A 23,401-nucleotide genomic window follows, 5' to 3' on the forward strand; every position below is an offset into this window, starting at 1 on the left:
TTGAGTATTTCAGTTCTCCAATTTCACTTTAGGTTTTTATACATTTGTTGTAATGATTTTTAAAGGTTTTAGTTACTTGATAAATTGTTCAGGCATGGTACTTAATCTCTTGAATATAATATGCATAATTATTCTGTAGTCTATATCTGATAATTCCAATATTTAAACTACCTATTATTCTGTTTTTTGTTTTATTGCTTACAGTGTTTATTTCTAGGGTTTCTGGTTATTTATGACTAATATTTGAAAAATTATTTCTAGAAATCATTTGAGTTTGTGGACATGTCATCTTCCTTTTCAGAACATTTTCATTTATTTCTGCCATGTGCTGGGGACTTGAGTAGTCTGCAAAAATCTTAACTAAGGTTGAAAGTTTTTCGGCCATTCGGATACTCTGAAGCTGAGCACAAAGCCTGTGTGGGTGTGCGCGCATGAGCTGCTTATTTACTTCCAGTCCATCTTACTCTTCAGGTGTGGCCCTTTGGCATCCTTGGAAAGAAGGGGATTTGTGTATCAGTGTCCCCACCATTGTCAGTCTGGGACCCCACCTTGCGAGTCCCAACTAAGTTTAGCATCTCAGCCTCCTGCAGCAGAGTCTCAAAACACTTCGGGGTAAAAGTGGCCTCAGGTTGCCAAGCTCACCACTCTGGGTCCCACTCTTGCCCGGGGCACTGTCCTTACTATATTGTTAGCTCCTTGGTGTTTCCAAACGCCTAAACATGTTGTTTTTAAAGTTTGTATAGTTATCCTCAGTAAGATGGTTATTCCAAATTATCAGTCCTCCATGACCTGCACAGTCTTCAGTTTTTAAAATGAATTAAAACTGACTAGTTCTCATTCATCTAGGTATCTAGGTAAGTTTTTAAAAAATAACATTGTATTGCACTGCAGTGCAATACAATGTTATTACTGGTATTTAATCTTACAGTCTTTTCTAATTAAACACAAAAGCAACACTCTAAAATATTTTAGGAAAATAAGAGAATAAAAGAAATTCAAGTATAGGTAATAGCTCCTACTACTTGAAAGACAAGTCGAGCATTCATTGATTCATTTGATCACTCAGAGCAATTTCTAATGTGTTCCCATTATGTGGAAGGTAGTAAATGAGCCACATTTTCTTATTTTAGATAAGCTTCTAATGCAATGAGAATACTTCTGAAGATTTTGTAAGATGCAATAAATGCTTAAGTAAAAACTTTTTCAAAATTAAGGTAATCGATTGGAGGTCATCAATTAAAATAATAATGATCACAGTTAATAAATAAAAATACTTTCTAAACTATTCATATCAAGCTGTGAATACTCATTTTAGCCTGAAACTATTATGATTTTGGTTCCCGGAATAAAATAATCCCCTGAATTGCGTTAGAGCAACAGAAAATAATTTCATGTATTTTGCTAAAACATGGACACACTAATTATTGTGACAAAGACAAAAGAGGTGAAATAATACATACATGTAAAAGTTATATGGCTGGAATGTTTTAAGACACATTACACAAACTCGACGAGTCAACTTACACAGCTCTTCTCTGTCAAGAGATTGTGCTCCGCCTCCAAACAAGCCTTTAAAGAATCCCCTGTTTGGCGCTTCAGGTGTCTCTACAGGCGTGAAGAGCTCACCCAGCATTTCCTTCAAAATCAACACACATTGCAGTGGTTAAAGTTTCAGGAAACTACACTGTGACTCACAAAACCAACACTGTAAACTCTTTAACTTAAGCTTGTAACATTACCTGTTGAGATTTAGAGATAATTAAGAGCACATTTCAACTGATCAGACCCAATACATACTGACTTAGTCAAACAGTCCAGTTATTAAAAGCCATTTGACTAAGACTGACCTGCTGCTTGCTACTTTGGCTACATAATTTTCCTTGCATTTCAAACAAAGATGACAGTCCTGCTTAAACCAGAAGAAGACTCCAATCTTTGACAAAATTTCCACATAACTTTTATTATTATTTAGAATTGGTAACTTGATTGATAATTAGCTTCTCCTACATTAGAAAGAAGAAAAGTTACTATCAAGATAAAAGTCTAGTGTGATGATGAAATGCAGTCTTGAATTTACCACTTTCAGCTAAGTAAAAAAATTAATAATTTTTAATTTAATAGTTAGAAAGACACACCAACTTATTGTTTCATAAACCTATGCCAGGAAGACAGTTATGACAATACAGACATGGAATTTCAGAAAAATGGCTGACAGCTGGGAAGGATCCTTTCTATATTATCAGTTTTTTGACTTACTGTCAGCGTTATTATTCTAAGCACTGAAACGGTAGAAGTTGGAGACAAGAAAGGTTACTAACATGTTACTGACTTTGTAGATAACTCAGAGAGAGGAAAGAGAAGGACGTTAGCGACTTTATTTCCAAGGCTGCTTTGAAGAGCTTTAGAAGCAAAATAAAAGCCTACTGAGGCTGTGGGGTTGCATTTCCGCCCAACAAAGAGAAGGAGCCACTATACAAAACACACGTGCAGTCTAGGTTCCCAGTACCAGCCCTGCTGTACTCTGGTGTTACATTATACTGGAGCTAGAGTTTTGTTTTGTTTTGTTCAGTTTCTTCCTGAGGGCTGGACTAAAAAAGTTCAGAAATAGATCTAGTATTATTTCTTCCTAAAATGTTTATAGAATTCACTAGTTATCTGGGCCTGAAATATTCTTTGTCCAAGGTTCCTAACCTCAATTTCAGTTAATCCAATAGACACAGTAGGTGATCTTTAGGTGATCCGTTTTTCTAATAGATCTTCAGGTGATCTATTTTTTCTTAGTGAGCTTTGGTCACCTGGGTCTCAGAGGAAATTTGTCCATTTGCATTTACAATATAGTTTTTTAATTTATTGGTATACTTCCATTTTAATATTTGTAGAATCTATAGCAATGTCACTTCGATCATCCGTGACATTGGTGATTTGTAACTTCTCTTCATAATCAGTCTGACTTGAGATCAATTTTATTGGTTTTAGAGATCAAGCTTTCAGTTTCACTGATGTTTTTCTACTGTTTCCCTGTTTTCAACTTCATTGATTCCACTTAAATATTATTTTTCTTTATTCTGCCGGCTTTGGGTTTATCTTGTTCTTCATTTTCTGTTTCTTAAGGTGGAATCTGAGATAATGGATTTGATGAGAGTTTCTTTTCTAATATGTTTTAGTGTTATGAATTTGGTAAGTTTAAATACTCAGTTGTTTTTTCTACTGCTATACTTTCAAGTTACCTAATCTTTTCTTCTACACTGTATACTCTGTTATAATTCCACCCAACATATTCTTCATTTCAAACACTGTTTTTCATCCCTAGAAGTTCAATTTTGGTCTTTTAGAGCTTTCCTGTCCTCACTTTTTGAACATAAAGAATACAGTTATAACTGTTTTAATGTTGTTCTGGACTAACTTTAACATCTGTGTCAGTTCTGGCTTTGTTTCTACCGATTGATTATTCTTCTCTAATGGTCTTGCTGTCCTGTCTCCTTGCAGATACATCTGACTGGATGCCGGACATTTACCTTGCTGGGTGCTAGATATTTTTTATTTCTTCTGAGTCATCTTGAGCTTTATTCTAGGACATTAGAAAAGAATTTGATTCTTTTGGGTCTTGCTTTGAAATTTGTTAAAAATCTTTTAACAAATTTTTTTTTGTAAAAAACTGGGGCCCTTCTCAGTTTTGAGGTTAATTATTCCTCAGTAGAGAGCCCAAGACTTTTTTCCACTAATATAGATCCAGTTGCTCTGCAGAAAATTCCAAGAACAAGTACTGCCTGTTGGTGAGCACAGCTGTCATCCATCACGTGGGGGCAGCTCTGCCTGGCACTGTGGGAACAACTTCTGTGCTTGGAACACATGCAAATAAGGGTGTAGGAAAAGTAAACATATTAAGATCTAACTTGTTCCTGGGAAACTCATAGCAACTGTAAAACCGAGAAAATCAGAGGAAAGGTATAAGCAATCATATAACCATACAAAACTTTTAAAAAGTACTTTTCAGCCCTGGCTGGTGTATCTCAGTGGACTGAGCGCAGGCCTTCGAACTGAACAACTGCTGTTCGACTCCCAGTCAGGGCACATGCCTGGGTTGCAGGCCAGTGCCCAGCAGGGGATGCACGAGAGGCAACCATACATTGATATTTCTCTCCCTCTCTCCTTCCCTTCCCCTCTAAAGATAAATAAATAAAAAGGTACTTTCATAATCATAGCCTTGAGCTATAAAGTTAACCCAAATAACTGAACAAAGATTTTAAAGAAGTATACAAATATTCATATTTTTGAGATTTTAAAAAGTGGACATTTTGGAAATAAATTTCCACTCCTAGTCCCATCTATGCATACAAGATAAAACCCATAACATTATAAGAAATGTTTAAATGGAGGAAAGAAAGAATCTCTGTCCTCAGAGCCAACACACTGTCCCCACTACATCACATACTGCGATCCTGGCTTTATCTGCCAACCCCTCAGTAGCCTGCCACAGGCAAGGTTTCCTCTCACCGTGTTCCATTCGAGGAGCACGTGGACTCCCAGCTAGCTAGGAAGCCAAGGACCTCGGTGGTTTACCCAGTTCCCTTTTGAAGCAGGCTGAGTAACGGCCATCGGAAGACATTCAGGTTCTCATCCCTTGAACCCATAAATATTACCTTGCAATATCTGATTTGATTTGATACAGATTCGATGAAGTATTTTACCATGGGGAAATTATCCTGGATTATTTTGAATGGATGAGTCCTAAATCCAATTGCAAGTGTCCTGTTACAAGAGACAGGCAGAATGGAATCTGACACACACGGAAGAGGAGGAGGCAGCGTGACCAGGGAGGCAGAGGGTGGAGGAACACAACCACGAGTCAGGGAACGTCCGCAGCTACAAGACGACGGAAGAAACACGGCACAGATTCCCCGCCAGAGCCTCTGGAGGGAGCACCGCCCTGCCAAGACCTTGATTTTGGCTCAGTGAATATTATTTTACATTCTTGGCTTCCAGAAGTTTGAAAGAATACATTTATTTGAAAGGATAAATTTACGTTGTTTTTAGCCACCAAGTTTATGATGGTCTGGTACATCAGCCTCAGACCTAACAGACTTAGAAATCATTCGTATTTTTTGGCCTGGCGGCTGGGAGGAGGCACTGCTCCCAGCCCCGGCACCAGGGAAACTCCCTCTCACCCTCTGATCCTTTCGGGTGGTTCCTTGCCCGGCCAGAGAGCCCACGTCCACAGAGCTGCTGCAGAGCGCTCCACTGAGTATTCGTGGGGGGCCCTGCAGACTCCTGAGCTCTCCCTCTGTGCCTCTGTTCGGGGAACTCTGAACTCCGACTGCCTGGGTTGTGGATGGACATTCTAAGGGACCACAGGAAATACACTGACCCCGAAGAAACTGCAGGGATATTTCTGCTGTTTACCTGAAGGTTTTCACAGGTCTCTTGGCTGTAAGTGAGTCTCTGGATCTCTGTGGGTGAAACGAGATACAGTGCCTGTCCGTTGTTGGTGAAGCAGAACGTCCTGGCTATCCGCATGTTCGTAAGGGGCAGGTAATACACATCCAACAGAGGCCTTAGACTTGGCAAACTTGAGACAAAAGTGAAAAACTTGTTAATGATAAATAAGGTATGCTTTAATCTTAAATGATTATAGAAGAAAAAATGCCAGGGACCTTATGATTTAGCGCACTTGAGTGGGGGATAAAACTGATTTGTATTCCTCATATACTTGCTCACTACTAACTTTAAAGCTGACTTCTCAGTTTATAAGACTGTAAACAAATAATTTATTTCAAAATTAATGTAATTCTTTAATATTTTTTGAGGGAGGAAATACTGTGTTTGAAAAAAATCTAACTCTTACCTGAAAGTCATAATATGTCCATTGGCACAAAAACAGGCGAGGCAGATACTGTTATTTAACGCCACGACATCTCCCCGAAGAACAAATGAGGTCTCTGTAATGTTCTGCTTATAAGCACAGTTCTGAGTCGGCAGTGAGATCACTTTTGCTTGCTTTTCGGAACACAGCACTGCATACTGGTTTTCACTGATTTCCTGAGAAGAGGAAGGCGATACAGAGACCGGCCGTCTTTTTTTCGACTTCTCCTTTTCATCTTTCTCTTCGGCAACATTGTGTTCTCTCCAGGATTCGTACGCAGGTGGCACTAAGCAGCCTGTGGTGTCTAGGAAAGCCATTCTCAAGATCGCCCCTTTTAACCTCAATATAGTACCTAAAATATGTAAATTTAACAGATGACAAATATGTTAATCCACACAGTAAATGCACTGATTCCAACTCTGACACAAAACAGATACTCAAAATATGCACAATGTGTACTAAGCTGAAATTGTTTACTGGCTTACTGACAGGATCTAAACTTCAGACATTGGAATCTGGAAAAAGACAGCAATATCACATGTCCCAAATAGGTGAGTGCCACCAAACAGATAGACGTGGAATGTCTCGAACTATGTCTTCTCTCGTACCTGGCAAATGCACTACCAGCAAGTATAGAGCACGGAGCCGGCACCCAGAGCTGTGCTGCCCCGACCACAGCCACCAGCCACCAGCCACCAGCCACCAGCCACGTGTGGCTGCAGAGGACCCGGCGTGCACCCCGCCCACACTGTGGCTCTGAGAGCGAAACATACCGGCCTGAAGCCTTAGTGCAGACAAAAGTAAAAAAGTAAAGTAGCTCAGTAATTTAAAAATACTGACCTCAAGCTGAAATGAAGCGTATTCTGAATATATTAGACCGAAAACAATGTTACTAAAATCACCTTTACCTGTTTTTTACTTTTTTAAAATGGCTACTAAAAACTGAAAATTCTGTATGTGGCTCACACTGTGTTGTGAATGGACAGCAAGTGATTTACAGGGCCAACGAGAAAAAAATCCACATATTTCTGAACATTGCTTCAAAAATCATAATTTCCTTTTAAACTACTAACCAGTAAATGTCAAATATATTCAAGGTATTATTTTGGTCAGCTTATAAGTCTTAACTTAGGTGTGATATTTCTTTACTTTTTTTAATTTAATGGGACTACCTTCCACTACCATGTATTCCCTTATTAAAAACATAAAACTGTAAAATCTCCATTTAGTTGACATTTTAGAATTCTTAGATTCATTCCAAAGTGAAGGGCAAAGGCTTCTACTATGCTGTGGTAAAGCAAACCTCCAGTGTCAGGGCAGCACCGGAGCGTACGCACCACTCGGAGACACCATCACTGGCTGCAGGAGTCTCTGCTCTCCTCCCGGGGGAAGGTTCAGGGCAATGACGAGCACCGTTCCTAATGTGGTGCCAACCCACAGACACGGGGAAGGAGACGAGTCTGCCTTTCGTGTAAAAGTTTCACAGAAATGAAGAGCAGAGATCGCTTCTCGAGTTTCTTTATCAATGCTGGTCACGCTCGAACTCCGGGATCGGCTGAAGGAATTGTCTTTTACATCTAAAATGATTTGAAAGGTGAGATTGCTTGTTACAAAATATCACTTTTTTGGGTTTGCTATACACTTAGCTAAACAATATGCAAAAAGACAATATCTGCAACATTTAATTTTAATCTTTTCACTGGAAAAGCAATGCACTTTTATGCTAACACTTTTTCCTTTGCTTAATTATAAAATGTAAACGGACAAATCCACTTTTCATAACTGAGCGGGGTGCATCCCAGTGAACTTTCAGATTTGCGGTCTTTAGGTTTTCAGGGCAGCTCCGTGTTGGCACACTGGCTGCTTTTCTAACCTCAGCTATTACACCTTCTTTTCTCATGGTGTTCTCTCTTCTTTCAGGAACACACTTTCATAATTAGGTAGAACTAAAAAAGTGTGGGTATTTTCCATTTTCTACATTTAAACATGCATTTAGAAGTACTCTGATTCTACCTTCAAATTTATTGTATGATGCACCTTTTCCCCCAAATCTGCTGGTATGAAAGCCTTTAACCTATAAAAATTTAGCTTTCATTTTTCTTGAATGCCATTTTAACTGCACTCCACATTCATCTAAGGCATTTTTCATCACAACGCGTAACTCGTATCAGGTATGTTACCAGCTCTGTCTGCAATGACAGAGACATTTGTAAATTATACTGGGAAACCCTCCGTTGCTTTCAGCTACGGTCTTTGCGGCCAATTTCAAGTCGGCCTCAAGCCTCTGGCCTCTTATCTCTTGGAATTGCATTTTGAAACGTTTATGGCAAATTTTGCTGTTGTCTCACTATGCAAAATCAAAACACGTTATTTCCCCAAGGCTCTAAGTTCTTCTGATAGTACTTTTTATATCAATGACACACCAGTCCTCCCAGGGAACAACACTAAATGAGTCGCAGTTTTGGTTCTCCCCTTTCCCTATACATCTCCACCTGACGGGAAGCCACATCCTAAACTGTTTTGCCCGTGGTCTTTTTTTCTTTCTTTCCATAACCAATGAAGTCCCAGACACTCAGGCCTCCATTACCACTCATACAGACGATCGCACAATTCCCAAGTAACTTCCCCACCTTTGCTGTCACTGTTACAACACAACTCAAATAACACAATGTACAGGTACCATTCTATCATTTCTGTTTTACAGACAGACCCTCAGTGGTTCCTCTCTATTGTTCATGCCTATAACCTTATTCAAGTTTTTAAGGCTCTCCACAAAGTATCTGTCTACCAGTGCTGCACTGCTTCAGCTCATTGTGGGAAAGGAGCCAGTCAATGTTCTCCCAACACATCCTGCATGTACCTGCTTTTGGACTTTGGCTTGTGACTGGAGCCCTTGCCTTACCCTTTTCTTGGCCTATCTAGATTGTGCTTAGTCTCCATCTCAAGTAATGCCATCTTTTTGAAGTTTATCCTGATTCTCAAAACCATACAGTTTTTCTTCTGAATCACAGTGTCTTTTTTATCTCTTCCATGACATTAATAGTTCGCTAGTTCTATAGAGCATGGCGCTCATTCTATAACTACTTCTAACTGGTCTTAGGCCTTACTCTAAAGTGATATTGTTTCCTACATAAGAGGTGTAACATTTTGATGTCCTGAATATGAAAATATTAAATAAATACTTGCTGAACACAGATCTAAAGTTGAAAGTATTTATACCCATGCATTTCTGCTGCACCAATGAGATATATTAAAATTTCTAAAAGCTTCTACTGTTCACATATAATAAACCATTCCTCAAATCACATGCTTCCAATGGTATCGTGAAATAAATAACTTCATGTCATGAAAAAAAGCATGTTAAAATTCTAAGTATTTTATTAAGTAAAAAAGATATAATTGAATCCTGCTTATGCCCCCAAAAGCTTTTTATAGTCAAATTTAGATTACAGATTGAAAAACATACATATCCCCAAATATATACAAAAATGTTGATTATAGCTAGCCTCTGAAAACAATAAAGCTACTAATTATGTCACAGCATGAGGCCCTTCTATAGTTTCTAAAAATGCCTCTTTTTTTTTTTTTTGGCCTAGGATGGTACTTCCTGTTACAGATTATCACACAGTAGTAAAGAACTATTTACTGTAAATGAAATAATTTTCCATAAGCAAATGCTTATTCCTGAGAGTTTGTGATATGATACTCATTTAAAATATTAACTCTTTATAGTTCTCAAAGTTATTTTAATAACAGAACTTCTGAATTTATTTTGTAATAATAAAAATCTTTTCATTAGCTTAATAAAACATACACAAATAAATGAACATACATTTTCAGTTGTGATCTAGTGATAAAAATGGAAATCAATGATGTAAGAAAACTTGATAATATAAATTTCAATGTAAATTAACCTATGTGAACACTTTTACTGATAATTATTAAAATTACAATAGATGATTCACAACAATCTATACTGCAGATGTTAATTCATAGGCCAAATAAATGTTTTAATTAGTTATTTTAACCGTATAAATTCATAAACTACAAATATATGCTTATTATATGGCTTCCATTTTAAAGTTAGATTACCAAAGAAATTCCTAAAGCTAGGTCAAATGGAAAAATGAAGTGAATCGGAATCAACTTTGAACTTATAAACTGCTTATTTTATCTGCCTAGAACTGTTTTAAAATGAGTTAGCATTTCTAACAGTTCATGAATTACAACTTCTCCTGACAGCTATTAAGTTACATGCTATGGCTTAAATTTTAGAAATCGGGCAAGGTAAACATATGGAATAGAAATTTTAATTTTAGTAATAATAGCAGAAATGAAATGAGCAAGGCCTACCACGTAGTATACACTGTAGTAACAGTTATCATTTTACCGAATCCACATAACATTTATCATTTTATTGAATCCACAAAACAACTCTGAAAAGTAGCATCGTTGCAATTTAACAAAAAATAAACCAGAGGCTCAGACAGGTCAAATGACCTGCCCAGGATACAAAGCTAGTTAATGGAAGAGTTAGGATTTGTGCCCACATCCAAGTCTAGAACTTTTTACGAGAGGGACAAAGGGTTAGTCGCATCATCACCAGTGCGGGTGGAGGGTTCTGGTTACTATTGGGTATTACTAAGTTCGGTCTTTAGACACACACACAAAACACCTTGATGAGTGGTCTTTCCAGTAGACTGAAACTCGGCTAAAAACCGTCATTAATGCCTTGACCCACTGCTAGCTGATACAATGGTGTCATAAAATCATTGCTCTCAAGTTACTCTCTGGATGCCCAGAACAGTCTACATATACACAGCCTTCTGTCCTCCTCACAAAGAGCCTAACACACACAAAAACTGAATCCCCAAATCAAAACATAATGCAAACAGGTGTACTTGGTCAGAATAAAAACTAGGACAAAAAACTAATTCCCATCCAAGTATGTAGCAGTTCCGTGTCCTGCCTCCTGTGGCCGACACTAGGAGAGCGACATCGGAAGTCTAACGACATCCCCCATCGCCCCTGCGTTTTGGGCCATGGAATCTAGACAGCGGAGCTCGGAGTGAAAGTGCACTGTCGCACAATTTCCCGGGAAGCAAAAGTGGTTCCTACTCACAGAAGCTTTCGGAGCTGCGGGACAGTCCACTGGCCTCACCTGCCTCAGCAGTCTCTTGCAGTTTGATCCTATCAACACAGCTGCTTTTCACCGTTAGCTCCCCAGCCAATGTACACAATGACCAGCTAAGAATCTTTATCAAAAAATAGTTCAGCAGTGCAATGAATTGAAGGCAAACTACTTAGAAGACATGGAGACTGTTTCAAGGCACATATCAATCAAAGTTATAATTGGCTTAGGGAATTTCCATAGCACATATCCTAAAACATAATCTAAAGATGACCTATCAAAGCACTGAGTATAAGTATATACTTCAATTAAATTATTTATATAACTTAAAACCGAGTATTCTAAAAATGACTGATATTTTTACTCATTTTAAAAGTATTTGCCCTGGCTGGTGTGGCTCAGTGGATTGAGGGCTGGCCTGTGAACCAAAGGGTCGCCTGTTCGATTCCCAGTCAGGGCACATGCCAGGTCTCCAGCAGGGGGAGCTCAAGCGGCAACCACACACTGATGTTTCCCTCTTTTTCTCCCTCCTTTTCCCTCCAGATAAATAAATAAAATCATTAAAAAATAAGTAAAAGTATCTGTACATGTATTTTCTTCATTTTTAAGATACTAAAAGATATAGAACCATTTTAAGTAGTAGTATTTCATGTTATTGAAATTTTAGGCCTCTGAGAATCTGATGAAAACTCTGGATCCTACTGTTGGAAAAAGATGTATACTGTAAGCTTCAGGTACAGTTGGGTTCAAAATACATCTTTCATTTTTACAGTGAAAGAACTATAGTTTTAAAAACATGTTATCATGTGTTCTAGGATTAATTCATGTTCCCTAAACACCAGTGTTACTACAGATTTCTACTATATTATTTTTCCTATGTTTGGGGACGGAACCCTTTATTAATGACAGCATAAGATATTATGCCTACTCACTCAGAATCACATGCTTTCTATCAGTATAACTGATGGAAGACTATGATTCAGGAATGCTAAAAGCAGTGTGGTGAAACTGGCCAATACTTAACTTTGTATCACGCATAAAAAGAAAGTTCAGGGATCTAGAGAATGGTGGGAAGATGAGCTGGGTGAGCAAATGCAAGGAAGAAAATCTAGTTATTTCTAAGACAAAGACGTGTAAAATCATGCTTATAGTCATACTTCTTATTTGATTAAAAGCAACAGAAATTTTGGGGATAAAAATGTGTTTAAAAAGAAGGTATGCTTTAAATATTTATTACATAAAATCTTTTTATCTCTATCGAAAGCTCGCTTGTCCCTGTCCTGGCGTATCAGGGAGATGTTTTTAAGCTGCATGTAAAGCAAAAGAAACGTGTGAATACATTTACTCTTTTCCTAATGATGGACTAGTTGCACAGGAGGTGCTATATAAAAAGAAGTATTTCTCAACTTACTATCAACAGAAAGTAATGATTCTTTGATATGAGTTATTATAATACAAAACACTAGTAATTTATTTTGAAAATATCAAATTCTTATAAAGTAAATTTACAGACTGTAGAGTTCAGAAGTTTTCAGATGAGTAAATGTGATATAATAACTTTTAACAGAAAATAACCTGAAAGTGCACAAATCTTAATCTTATACTAAATTTTGTTTAGATATAAGCTTGAAAGGGCTGAGGAAATATATTATTTTGATTTGCTTAATTTTATAAATATCTTTCATAATTTACAGATGACATTCTAAAGGCTATAATCCCTAAAATCTTAGTCATTTTAAACTTGATTTCTGATGAAAATCTAGTCTATGCTAATTTTAAATCTTCTGATTTCCTTGTCTTCCCATTAAAGGGAGTTTAACTAGTATGGGTTTTTATTTACTTTACTTACCTAAGTCAGGCTTTAGGTCAGTAGGCAAGCTTAACTTCCTTGACATCTTTGCTGAAAAATAAAATGCATTTTTAAACTTCTAAACAATCTTTGATTCATACTTATTAATACCAACTGTTCTTGAAGACAGAGGTGAATGTTTATTACTAAATCTAGATGCTAAGATAATTAAAATGATTAATGATATTATGGGTGGAGAAGTAAATCCTACTTTCAACTTTTTAATAAGTATGTACTTACTTGCTGTAATATCTTTTTGTGGTTGAAGCTCTTATTTCAACAAGGAAGCCTTTTATAGTCTGTTAACTGTTTCTTAGGCTCAAAGGAAAGGGTTAGGCTTCCCTAAGAGAAGCAAGGTCATTTCTCGGAAGAAAGATGTGGCAGGTAAGGACATCGGAGGCAACAAACTGCGTGTGGGTAAGTAATGTAATAAAACTGTTCCACTCCTCATCTTCATAGCTAGTGAATTCATATGTTTAAGGTAATCTCTAGAATGTAGGACAAATCTATAGCTACAATCAAATTAAGGTATTTGATTACATTATAAAATCATTTAGCTCAACCATTTCTTGATGTAAGTTAACACCTGTTTTTAACATTTCCGTGGAAACCCAAAAACAGAGCCATGCTCAATTTAAAATTATAATTATTTACAAACATGTATAGTATTTTGATGTTTTACTTAGTATTAGAATTATAATAAAAACCCTGTGTATAAACTTACTGAAATTCACTTTTCATCCTCAAAACCAGTTATTGCCTTCATCTAGGAAGTGATTTAAAGTTAGGAGTTGTTAACTCTATCTGTTAGATTGGTACCAGTGCATGTGAACAGAATAGTGCTTCCTACGTGAAATTCTGAAAAAGCATTAGTTAGTATGTGAATGTGTGGGTCAGGCTAAATTCTGCAGTGCGGGGAGGTATTTAAAGCACAGACCCAGCTAGTCCGTAAAGGCGCCACGTAAACAGAGAAAAATCCAGTGACAGTGCATAACTTCCACATCTAAAAAATGACAGACCCAGAGTCAGAAAAGCAGCGTTAGGCAAACTCTGAAGAGGTGGGGAAATCAGGTTTTCATTTCTAAGCTTCACTATTAAAAAGGAAAAAACACACTGGGTCAAATATATGAATCAGTCTTTTTCCTATTTTCATTCTGACTTAATCAATCTCATTTAAAAAGTAAAATGTAATATAAAACTAAAATAGCCAAATGAAATCTATGGTTCATTGATCTCATATAAATAGCTGTTATTGTATGTAATATTCAATTCTATTAAAATTAGAAGACATTATATGCCCAAACCATATTCTAAAATACAACATTAAACATTTTTGAAAGAATTCAGAGATTTTTCAGCAAATATCATAGGTACAATGGCCATAATCTGATAATGTCTATACAATGTACATGTGACATAGAAAAATCAGTCTGGTATAGTCTAAAGATACTCTTTTAGAATCAGATGATGTGACTGCCTCTCTCCACCTCATCATGCTGTTATGATCAGTCTTGGGGACCGTTATTTCTAGTCTTGGGGACCAGTGTTTATCAAACTTGAATGTGTACATCGATCAGCTGAGGATCTAGTTAAATGAGATCCTGATTCTGTACTCCTGGGCTAGCGCCTGGGATTCTGCATTTCTATCGAACTCCCAGAGAACGCTCATGCTGTCTGTGGCCCTCACACAGAGCAGCGAGCTCCTTAAACCGACAGCACCTTCAGATAGAAACCAGTACTAATTTACCAGCCCACTGTGTATGTACATTAAGTCCACAAAAAACATTTACAAACTTCAATAACTAGTTTATACAATGTAGAAGTGTAAAGTATAGTGATTAGGACTGAATCTGGAATCAGATCAAAGCTAAGTAGGAGAAACTAGGGGACAAAGTTTAAGAGCCAAGACATCCTGTCAGCATTTCACACAAGGGGGCTCTTTTAACAGTGCCAGCCCAGGAGGGTCTAGGCTTACTTCTTGTACCTTATTAGGCCACTGCAGATCTGCCCAAAGCTGACGCTATGAATGTCTGCAGAGTGAGGAAGAGAGAGATGGTGACTTTGTGAGGTTCAGGTACTTCAGAGCAGGTATGAAAGTGGATATGCGAAACGGTGAGCTCAGAATGCCCAAGGAGACTTCGTACTTTTGACACCATAGGCTGCACATGGAAAACACATCCTGACAGAAAGGTCTTCAGGAGGGCCTCAGGATTTTTCCCCCAATGCTTCATTGACATTTTATGTTTTTTTTCACTAACATATTTTATGATAAGTCTTATTACAAAACTAGACATTAATGCAGGGAGATAAACTATGTCTTTTTTTAAGTTGCAGAAACTTTAGAGTCTAAAATGCGGCAGTCTCCATTTGAATGAAGAACACATTAGAAGTAAGCTTTCCTTTTGTGGACCTTTGGACAGATCTTGGGATTAAAAAGACACTGAAAGATTCCAACCAAAAATAAATTGTATGTAAGTCAGAAGACATAACAGTGGGTTTTGAAGGTAAAAAATAATTACGTATAATTGTGTAACTGACAAAGTTTGAAAAACTGAATAAAGTTAGCATGTCTCCCAATAAATATAAGTATAAAAACTGGATTGACAAAATAAAAACTTGCTAATAACATAAAATTAAAGCAAGACTGTTATCAAAGAATTATACTTCCAATCATGTTCTCAGTTCTAAGAAATCTGTTAAGTGACATCTTTCAAATATTCATGTTACATTCTATTGAAAGTATAGAAAAAATGAAAGGTAGTCATTATATTTAACAAATAAAATATAACCTCAGTATCAAAAAAGTCTGACAGAGAAATTATTCCAAAAATTTAATGATGCACTAAATTGTTTTCATGGAAGGTAGAATTCCTATGTAACTAAATTATATAAGTTCTAAACTATACGTAGAAAAGTTCCTTCTAACTTTTTACACTATATAACAGTAAAGTAACTTCTAAAGTATTATTAAGATAAAATATATTATAAAGAAAATTTGTTGAGAAAGCATTACGCTACAGTACTAGCACATAGTTAATTAAAGTGATTTAACTATTACCAACTGATTCACTTAAAACCCACAAATACGAAGAGGTAAACAACTGATTTTCCATAAATGAAGAGCCCTTTGCCCAAGAACAAACCACTTCACTTTAGAAGAGACCAGAGACGCCAAGTCAGCCCACGTTAATACGGTGAAACAGGGTTCAATTTACAGCACACAGATGCACTACCGATAAGTCTAAGAGTTTGTACAACTTAATTTCACTGTATAGTGAACTTTGCCAGTGGAGACAAAGTCAGTCAACTCCAGCTGTCGAGAAAGTCATCCAATTTCATACAATTCAAAGAATGTGGTGGTAATTTGGGGGGACATAAATAAAAGTATAACAAAAAAGTTTGATTGAAACCAAAGATTGAATTTGTTCTCTTTTCAAATGCTGTTTTTCAAGCCTTTGAAAATTTTCAGAGAATACTCAAATTTTTATGACCAAAACCACTAATTTAGTTGTGTTCCCAAAGTTTAATTATATATTTCATCTACCATTTCTGTACTTTGTTAACCTTGGAGTAATTTATTTCAAAGCTATTCATAAAAACAAAAGAATTAATATAGAGTCTTCTCCACTGCTCGTTTCTACTTGGTGGGGAGCAGGGGCAATCCTGGAAAATTCCATTTAACTCAAGGACAGTGCAGATTACAGAAATTAAATTAAAGAGTGAATCTGTTATAGAAGCACTTCCTTGAAATGTACGATCTCAATAATAGAAGGAAGATGAAATAAGGTAGAAGAAAATATAAATAAAACTCTAAAGGAAAAAAGAAATTTCAAACATGGGAGTATGAAGTTGTACTATTCATGGCATAAATTGAACCCTGCTTTATTTTAATGTAAAGCAAAAATAAAAATTAATAGAACAATTCACGCTGTAAGTCAGAGGAAGAACTGCAACCCCAATTTTATCGATTCTTAATAATTATTGCCCAATGAGTTCAGAAAAACACAGCTCAAGAGATTGTTTAGCATAGGAATAACAAATTAACATATATAAATGCAATGCACCAGATAATTTTTTGGTATTGAGTTAGCATTGCATAGAGCAAGGATTAGAAACAAAATAGAAATTTCTATTTCCTACCTATATCATTGGCTACCATCTTGGAAAACTTTCTGCTTTTGGTCTTCACTGAAAACAACATTTTGATAATAAAATGTCAAAATCTATTCAAAGTAAACTAAGTAAATTAAACATAATTAAAAGAAACACTTTAAAATAAAGATACTATACCCTTTTCTATAAAATTATTCATTTTTTGTTCATCATCTGAATTATGTGGTGATGAAGAACCTACACAAATGAAGACAATGGAACAGGCAAACAGTCAGTCACAAACATGGAGTTGTCACAGGGATCAGTACAGACAAAACAATCTGATAACTTCTGAAACAAGACCCCCACCTCTGGCCACAAGTAAATAGTTAACAAGAATTCTCATAGAACCACAGTAAGAACAACAGTCAGTAGTGCATTATGTTTTATGGTAGAACAATCCCTACTATACAAAAATATTAACTCGAATCTACAATGTTTTTATAAGTTACAACCACTGGGCCAAATTTTGGTAGATATTATATGTTAGAGAACAAAAGAGAAAAATATAACTAGAGGTTAACACTTCCTGAAGAAAAAAGGTAAGAATCCTTGGTATCAGTTAACTGACTAAGGTTCATCTAGTAGAACTAAGAGTCCTGCACAAGTGCTGTACTGGGAAAACTGATGTTAGTGTCAGCTTTCGAGATACAAACTTCAAAGTAATAAAGAAATTCTATTACCTTAGAGACCTCTAAAATATTGAGCTTAATACTTATAGTTTTAGCTATATTCAAATATTTATTTAAGTTTATAAGGTAAGAAATACTAAATTTTACTTCAGTTGCAACTTCTAATTATTTTTATATTTATAATTTTATTTGTCATTTTCTTTGAAAAGGTGTTTCTAATTTTTCATAGTATTTCACTTTAACATCTTTTATTATAAATACTATCTTAAGTAGTATTGTAATTGACTTTTATTAGAATTAAACTACTTTTTATAACGCAGTTAAAATGGTATCTCATCCATTAAATGTTTCAAAATCAACTGTAAATAAATCACTTCTCCTTCTTTGATTTATCCTAACACGTTATCTGTATACTTCTCTTATGATGTTAATCACTTAATACCTTATATCTTAACTTTACAAACACCTGACCTTTCCCACTGGACTGAACTTCTGAAAAGCTGGCCACCAACTGCTTTATCTTTGCATCACCTTTGCACTCGGTGCAATGCTGTGCCTGCAGAAATCACTAAACAAAATTTTGCCAAAAGAATAAAGTTTTCTACTACCAGCCAATCTCAAACATAACGGGCAAGAGAAGAGATTTTTCTGTTTTTTTTTCCCTTCCTTTTTCATTCCAGTGAAAGCAAAGAGCCATAACAAGGTCAAAATGTGACCCCCCTTTGTGCCACAAAGCCGTACTTGCTTTCTCTGGCAGGTAGACAGTACCCTTGAGGTGTCTCTTCACAGACCAAGTAGGACTTGTCAACACGGGCAGGGTCCAATTGCTTTATAATTGGGCAGGGTCCTACTACTTTTATAATAGTCTTAAAAGATTACTCTTTAAAACTAAGTAATATTCTTAAATAGCATTTATAGATCCTCATAAATCCTATATAAAAATCACATAAGTAACATTAAGCTCAATAACATTTTCAGGACTAGAAATAGTATACTTGTTTTTTCATATAAATATAAGTCACATTTAAATAAGGTAATGAGTCCCGGCTAGTATAGCTCAGTGGATTGAGCACAGGCCTGAGAACCAAAGGGTCGCCAGTTCGATTCCCAGTCAGGGCATATGCCTGGGTTGCAGGCCAGGTCCCCAGCTGGGGGCTCATGAGAGGCAACCAACCACACACTAATGTTTCTCTCCCTCTCTCCCTTCCCCCTCTCTAAAAATAAATGAAATATTTAAAAAACAAATAAGATAATGGTTATGATAAGATGCTATATATTTAAAATACCACTGTTCCCCTTGATATTCAATATAGCCACACAAACATACAAAATTTATTAATACATATTTTATTCCATATATTTGAAAAGTAGAGTAGTAGCAAGATAACATATCTAAACATAAGTATAAAATTATAAATATGTTTATTATTTACTACCAAAAATAAACAATGTAAGTAGCCACATTGTAAAGTTAAAAAGCTGATTTATAGATTCCCCCCCAACTGAACATGTCTACCACTGCTTATGATAATTATACGACAGCTCATGAAAAAGTTCCAAAAACGCTTTTAGCCCTGGCCGGGTGATTCAGGTATGCGGAGCACCGTCCCAGGTACCAAAAGGCTGTGGGCTTCCATCACTGGTCAGGGCCCATGTCCAGGTTTTGGGTCAGTCCCTGTCAGGGTACATACAGGAGGCAACTGATCGATGCTTCTCTCTCACATCAATGTATCTCTCTTTCCCTCTCTCTCCCCATTCCTCTCTAAAATCAATAAAGGATATTCTCAGTTGAGGGTAAAAACATGTTTTCAGTATGTCCTACTTGAATATATTTACCAAACCAAATTGCTGATTAAATAAACACAGAAAATATCTACATCTTTTTATTTTTTTCTAGGGTACATAGCAACTCCTGAAGGCACCATTTACATCATGGTACGTGGGGCTTTTACAATTTGAAATAACCCAACAATGTTTTTATCACGTTAGCATAAACACACACACACATTTTGAACACAGCGCTAAAAAAATTTCTAATATTACTAAAGTGTTCAGTGAAGCAATGTGAATTTTGAAAAAAATAAAGATCAAACAGAGATGGAAGGAATAACTTTCTGTGAATTCAAGATGGCAGAACTAATTTTATATTTCTGAGAGACCAAATTATTTAAAAGTAAATGGGAATGGCAGAATAGTTTTTAATAGAACTTTAATACTGACTAAACTGTTGAGATCACAAATCTTGAGTATGAGATTTAAACCTTTGTAAAAAAGTTTCTCTTCCTTTATATGTTTTAGTTTGAGTAAATACATTGGTTTTGAGGAAGGACATATTCATCTCTAAAATACTCGTCCTCCTCTTAGTATTTTTGAGGAACTCACTTCAATGTCCAACCCACTGTTACACATTTCCTCTTCTCTAACTGATATGAACAGTTTTCTATTAACCATATTGGCATTAATAATCTAAAATGGATCATTTAACTACTTATTTGCCTTACTTATTTCCCACTGCACTGTAAAACGTACTGGAAGCTTGTAATTTAATCACTACTTTCTATGGTTTTAATAGCATGATCCCCTTGAGGTTCTGCACATTCATCTCAAACTCACCTGACCCAGTTTTCTTTCTGAGCACCCTACATTAGTAGAATTCACATGTGTTGGAGAGAGTAATGATAAATTATTCTTTTAATTCTGTATTAGAATGCTAATAGAAACAAAGGCAAAAAGTTACAAATATACAAATAGTAAGACAACTGGCCCGTGAGGGGCAGCAAAAACTACTGTGAAGTATTTAAAACAGACCAGCAGTGAAGGACACAAGCCATAACCACACAGTGCCAAGGGGCGGCTTTCCAGAATTCTCCTCTGCAGTTCCTACCGAAGGTCTTAGCAGTTCCGTATGCCTGACAGCTCTCTCTTGCTACCTAAACCACGTTTCAGGCACAACTACTATTTATTAAAGTCTAACTTGTTTTTCGTAAAAGTAGCCTTCCCTAATATGCAGGAATAGATATGTCTTCAGAGAATGCTTGTATCTTTCAGAACATAATCAAGAACTAAAGTAAATAAACTAAGAGTTTTATACATACAGGTAAGAATTTTGGACTTCTCAATGCTATTTGCGGTCATATAAATTTCTCTATGTTAAAACTACACTGTCTTTTTATATGGACCAAAGAGTACATGGACCAAAGTATATTTGAAAATGTTGAACAATGTTTGGGTTTCTCTGGTATGAAAAAAGAGAATTTGGAGAGTTTTTAATCTTATGTACTTTTTATATTTATATACTTACATTTAACTATACTGATCTACAATCACCTTTTGCTGGTTTATTCCAAATTGCTAGATATAACACCTACTGAAAGTTTGGCTTATGACAAGAAGGAGCATTAATTTTTCTTGGTCTCAATGTTCTTAAAATACTTTTGCGGGTCATTTAATATATTAAAGGGTCATGTTTCATGCCCAAATTATTCAATTTGTTTACAGCCTTATAATGACAACTGCATTCGCACGGCCTGGAGTGAAGGTGAAAAGACCGAGCAGCACCATATGCAATCAAAGGAAGAGCGGCCGTAACTTAAAAATACTCTAACTCTCAATCCTAAGTTCGGAAATAACTCTGGTCCCGTAAGATTGGAAATAGAATCGCCTGCTCCATATTATTCATTCAGACTTTATTCTATCAACGCTCAGACATAATGTCAGGTGCTAATTATGTGATTCCCATAGCTCAATGTTTTTTATTAGTTTGATGTGTGAATTTAAGTATGAAATTTAAAGATTAAGGAAACCAGAATCTGGATGTATTTTAAGAAATGGTTAACCTGTGTATATCAGAAAATGTGATTTTAAAAAGAAAATATTACAAAGCTTTTACAATCCCATACGTTATAAAATGCTACACTAAAATATTAGGGAATAAAGTAGAATGCGCTTCTCAGTATTTTCCATTCTTAAAACGCTTTCTGATGTAGCAGAACCAGCTAAGGGTCAGGGTCCATCTAAGAACAACATTACCTTATGCTAAGGACAATCTTTCCAGTAGAAAGTTGATGAAAATTCCCATCAGGATGATTTAATAAATGCGGTAATTAAAATTATAAAGTCAACTTTATTAAAGATTAGCGAGCTTTCAATCCAATGAAAACATACTAAATTCAGGATCCACTTATAAAGACTCAAAAGCTACTAAAAGTTCCTCTAAAATATTTATATACACATACATAAATAGGTTACATAAAGACCAATATATAAAAAACAAAAGGACAACTGCTTTAATAGAGCTATAAAATTATACTAGGTATTACACTGATCACAAAACAAGAACAAATACAGTGTAGAATTATTCTAACTGTCAAGTCACCGTTAAGGGACAAGTGTTAAAAATCTTTCACATGTAAAAGGACACTATTCAAGGACCAGAGCACAACTCTGACGAGTGATAGCAGACATGCCTGCCACAAAGACAGGTCTGGAGACAGCTAAACCACTTGATCCAATGGTAAGAAATAAAACATACATTCCCTAAAAAAGTATAACCATTAAAAGCCTACATAAATAATTATATCACTCTTAACAGGTAATAGCTATAGATTTTTATCTACGGCATTTTTTTTCATTAAATGAGAAAGCAAAAAAAATACTTTAAGAATAAATATGTGACACTAAAGCTCCTTGTAGGTGTACTTTAAATGCTCATCTATAAAAAAAGGAATACTGATCCTCTACGCTGTTTCTCGCAGAAGTACACTTATTAATGAGATAAGAACCAAATTACCGGAAGTCGGAGACTTGCAGCGATCCTCTGGGACTACAGTCCCTTCACTGATATCACACAGACCAGCTGGAAAACAAAAACGGAAACCAAATTAACCACGTATTTATCCAAATGCAGCTTTACCCCATTTGCAGTCCACATTTAATGACAGTCCATCACAAACAAATCCAGAAGATTAAAACACACTTGGCATTGGTACTGTGCGCCTTCGTTTTGAGACAGGAACATAAAGACATTGCTTAAAACACCTCAAACTAATATGGCAGTCATTAATTAAGAAACAGAATTTTCAAGAAATAATTTGCTGTTCTTCAAGGAAAACTAGACATGAAGCAAAACTTTGTTTAAAATCAGTAATTTGAGAGGTGCACGATATAGTTATTATTGGACTTCCCCTGAAGGAGAAGAAATATTGGTAGTAAGTTTGGTGACTGTTACATCACAGACGCTCAGCTCAAAGTGATTTCCCCTATGTATGTGTCAAACACCTCTCTTACATATTTTTCAGTAATAATTTAAAAAATATTTTGTACTTCCAAATCTGTGATTTTAAAATATTGCACATTACTTATCTTACAAGACTATACCTCGTAAAAACTATCCAATCACACTTTTTAAGTTCTAGATAAACTCTTTCTACAGATTTTTGTGAATTATACAAAACTATTCTATCTGATAATATGGCCTAAATTCACAGGAGAAAACAGCAAGATATTTTATGCTGTAGACAAGAATTTAAAAGACATCGCAAATGTAAGTAATTAGTATGAATATAAATTTGCTTGGTGATTTAAATAAAAATAATTATTTCAAATTCTCTTTTTTAATTTTATTTGTTTTATTTTTAGAGAGAGAGGAAGGGAAGGAGAAAGAGTGGGAGAGAAACATCAATGTGTGGTTGTCTCTCATGCGCCCCCTACTGGGGACCTGGCCTGCAACCCAGGCACGCGCCCTGACTGGGAATTGAACCTGTGACCCTTTGTTGCAT

General features: G+C 35.9%; 1 protein-coding gene across 4 annotated transcripts in view; it reads right to left on the bottom strand.

Moving 5' to 3' along the window:
- STXBP5 (syntaxin binding protein 5) overlaps window positions 1-23,401 on the bottom strand; it is a 131,692-nt gene that overhangs the window by 12,255 nt on the left and 96,036 nt on the right. The window contains exons 19-26 of one of the 4 annotated variants that reach the window (XM_037034860.1): window positions 22,414-22,479; window positions 17,131-17,190; window positions 16,981-17,028; window positions 12,841-12,891; window positions 7,198-7,437; window positions 5,843-6,212; window positions 5,401-5,566; window positions 1,525-1,636 (exon numbers count right to left, since the gene is read on the bottom strand). In XM_037034860.1, coding sequence (XP_036890755.1) covers window positions 1,525-1,636; window positions 5,401-5,566; window positions 5,843-6,212; window positions 7,198-7,437; window positions 12,841-12,891; window positions 16,981-17,028; window positions 17,131-17,190; window positions 22,414-22,479 — 1,113 coding nt within the window. Of the gene's footprint in view, window positions 1-1,524; window positions 1,637-1,993; window positions 2,087-5,400; window positions 5,567-5,842; window positions 6,213-7,197; window positions 7,438-12,840; window positions 12,892-16,980; window positions 17,029-17,130; window positions 17,191-22,413; window positions 22,480-23,401 lie in introns of those variants that run through there. The other 3 variants (XM_037034863.1, XM_037034861.1, XM_037034862.1) reach the window with 3 other exon arrangements.

This window comes from Sturnira hondurensis, unplaced genomic scaffold (assembly GCF_014824575.4).
Source record: "Sturnira hondurensis isolate 20B ecotype Veracruz unplaced genomic scaffold, ASM1482457v3 Scaffold0022201, whole genome shotgun sequence".
NCBI lineage: Eukaryota > Metazoa > Chordata > Mammalia > Chiroptera > Phyllostomidae > Sturnira > Sturnira hondurensis.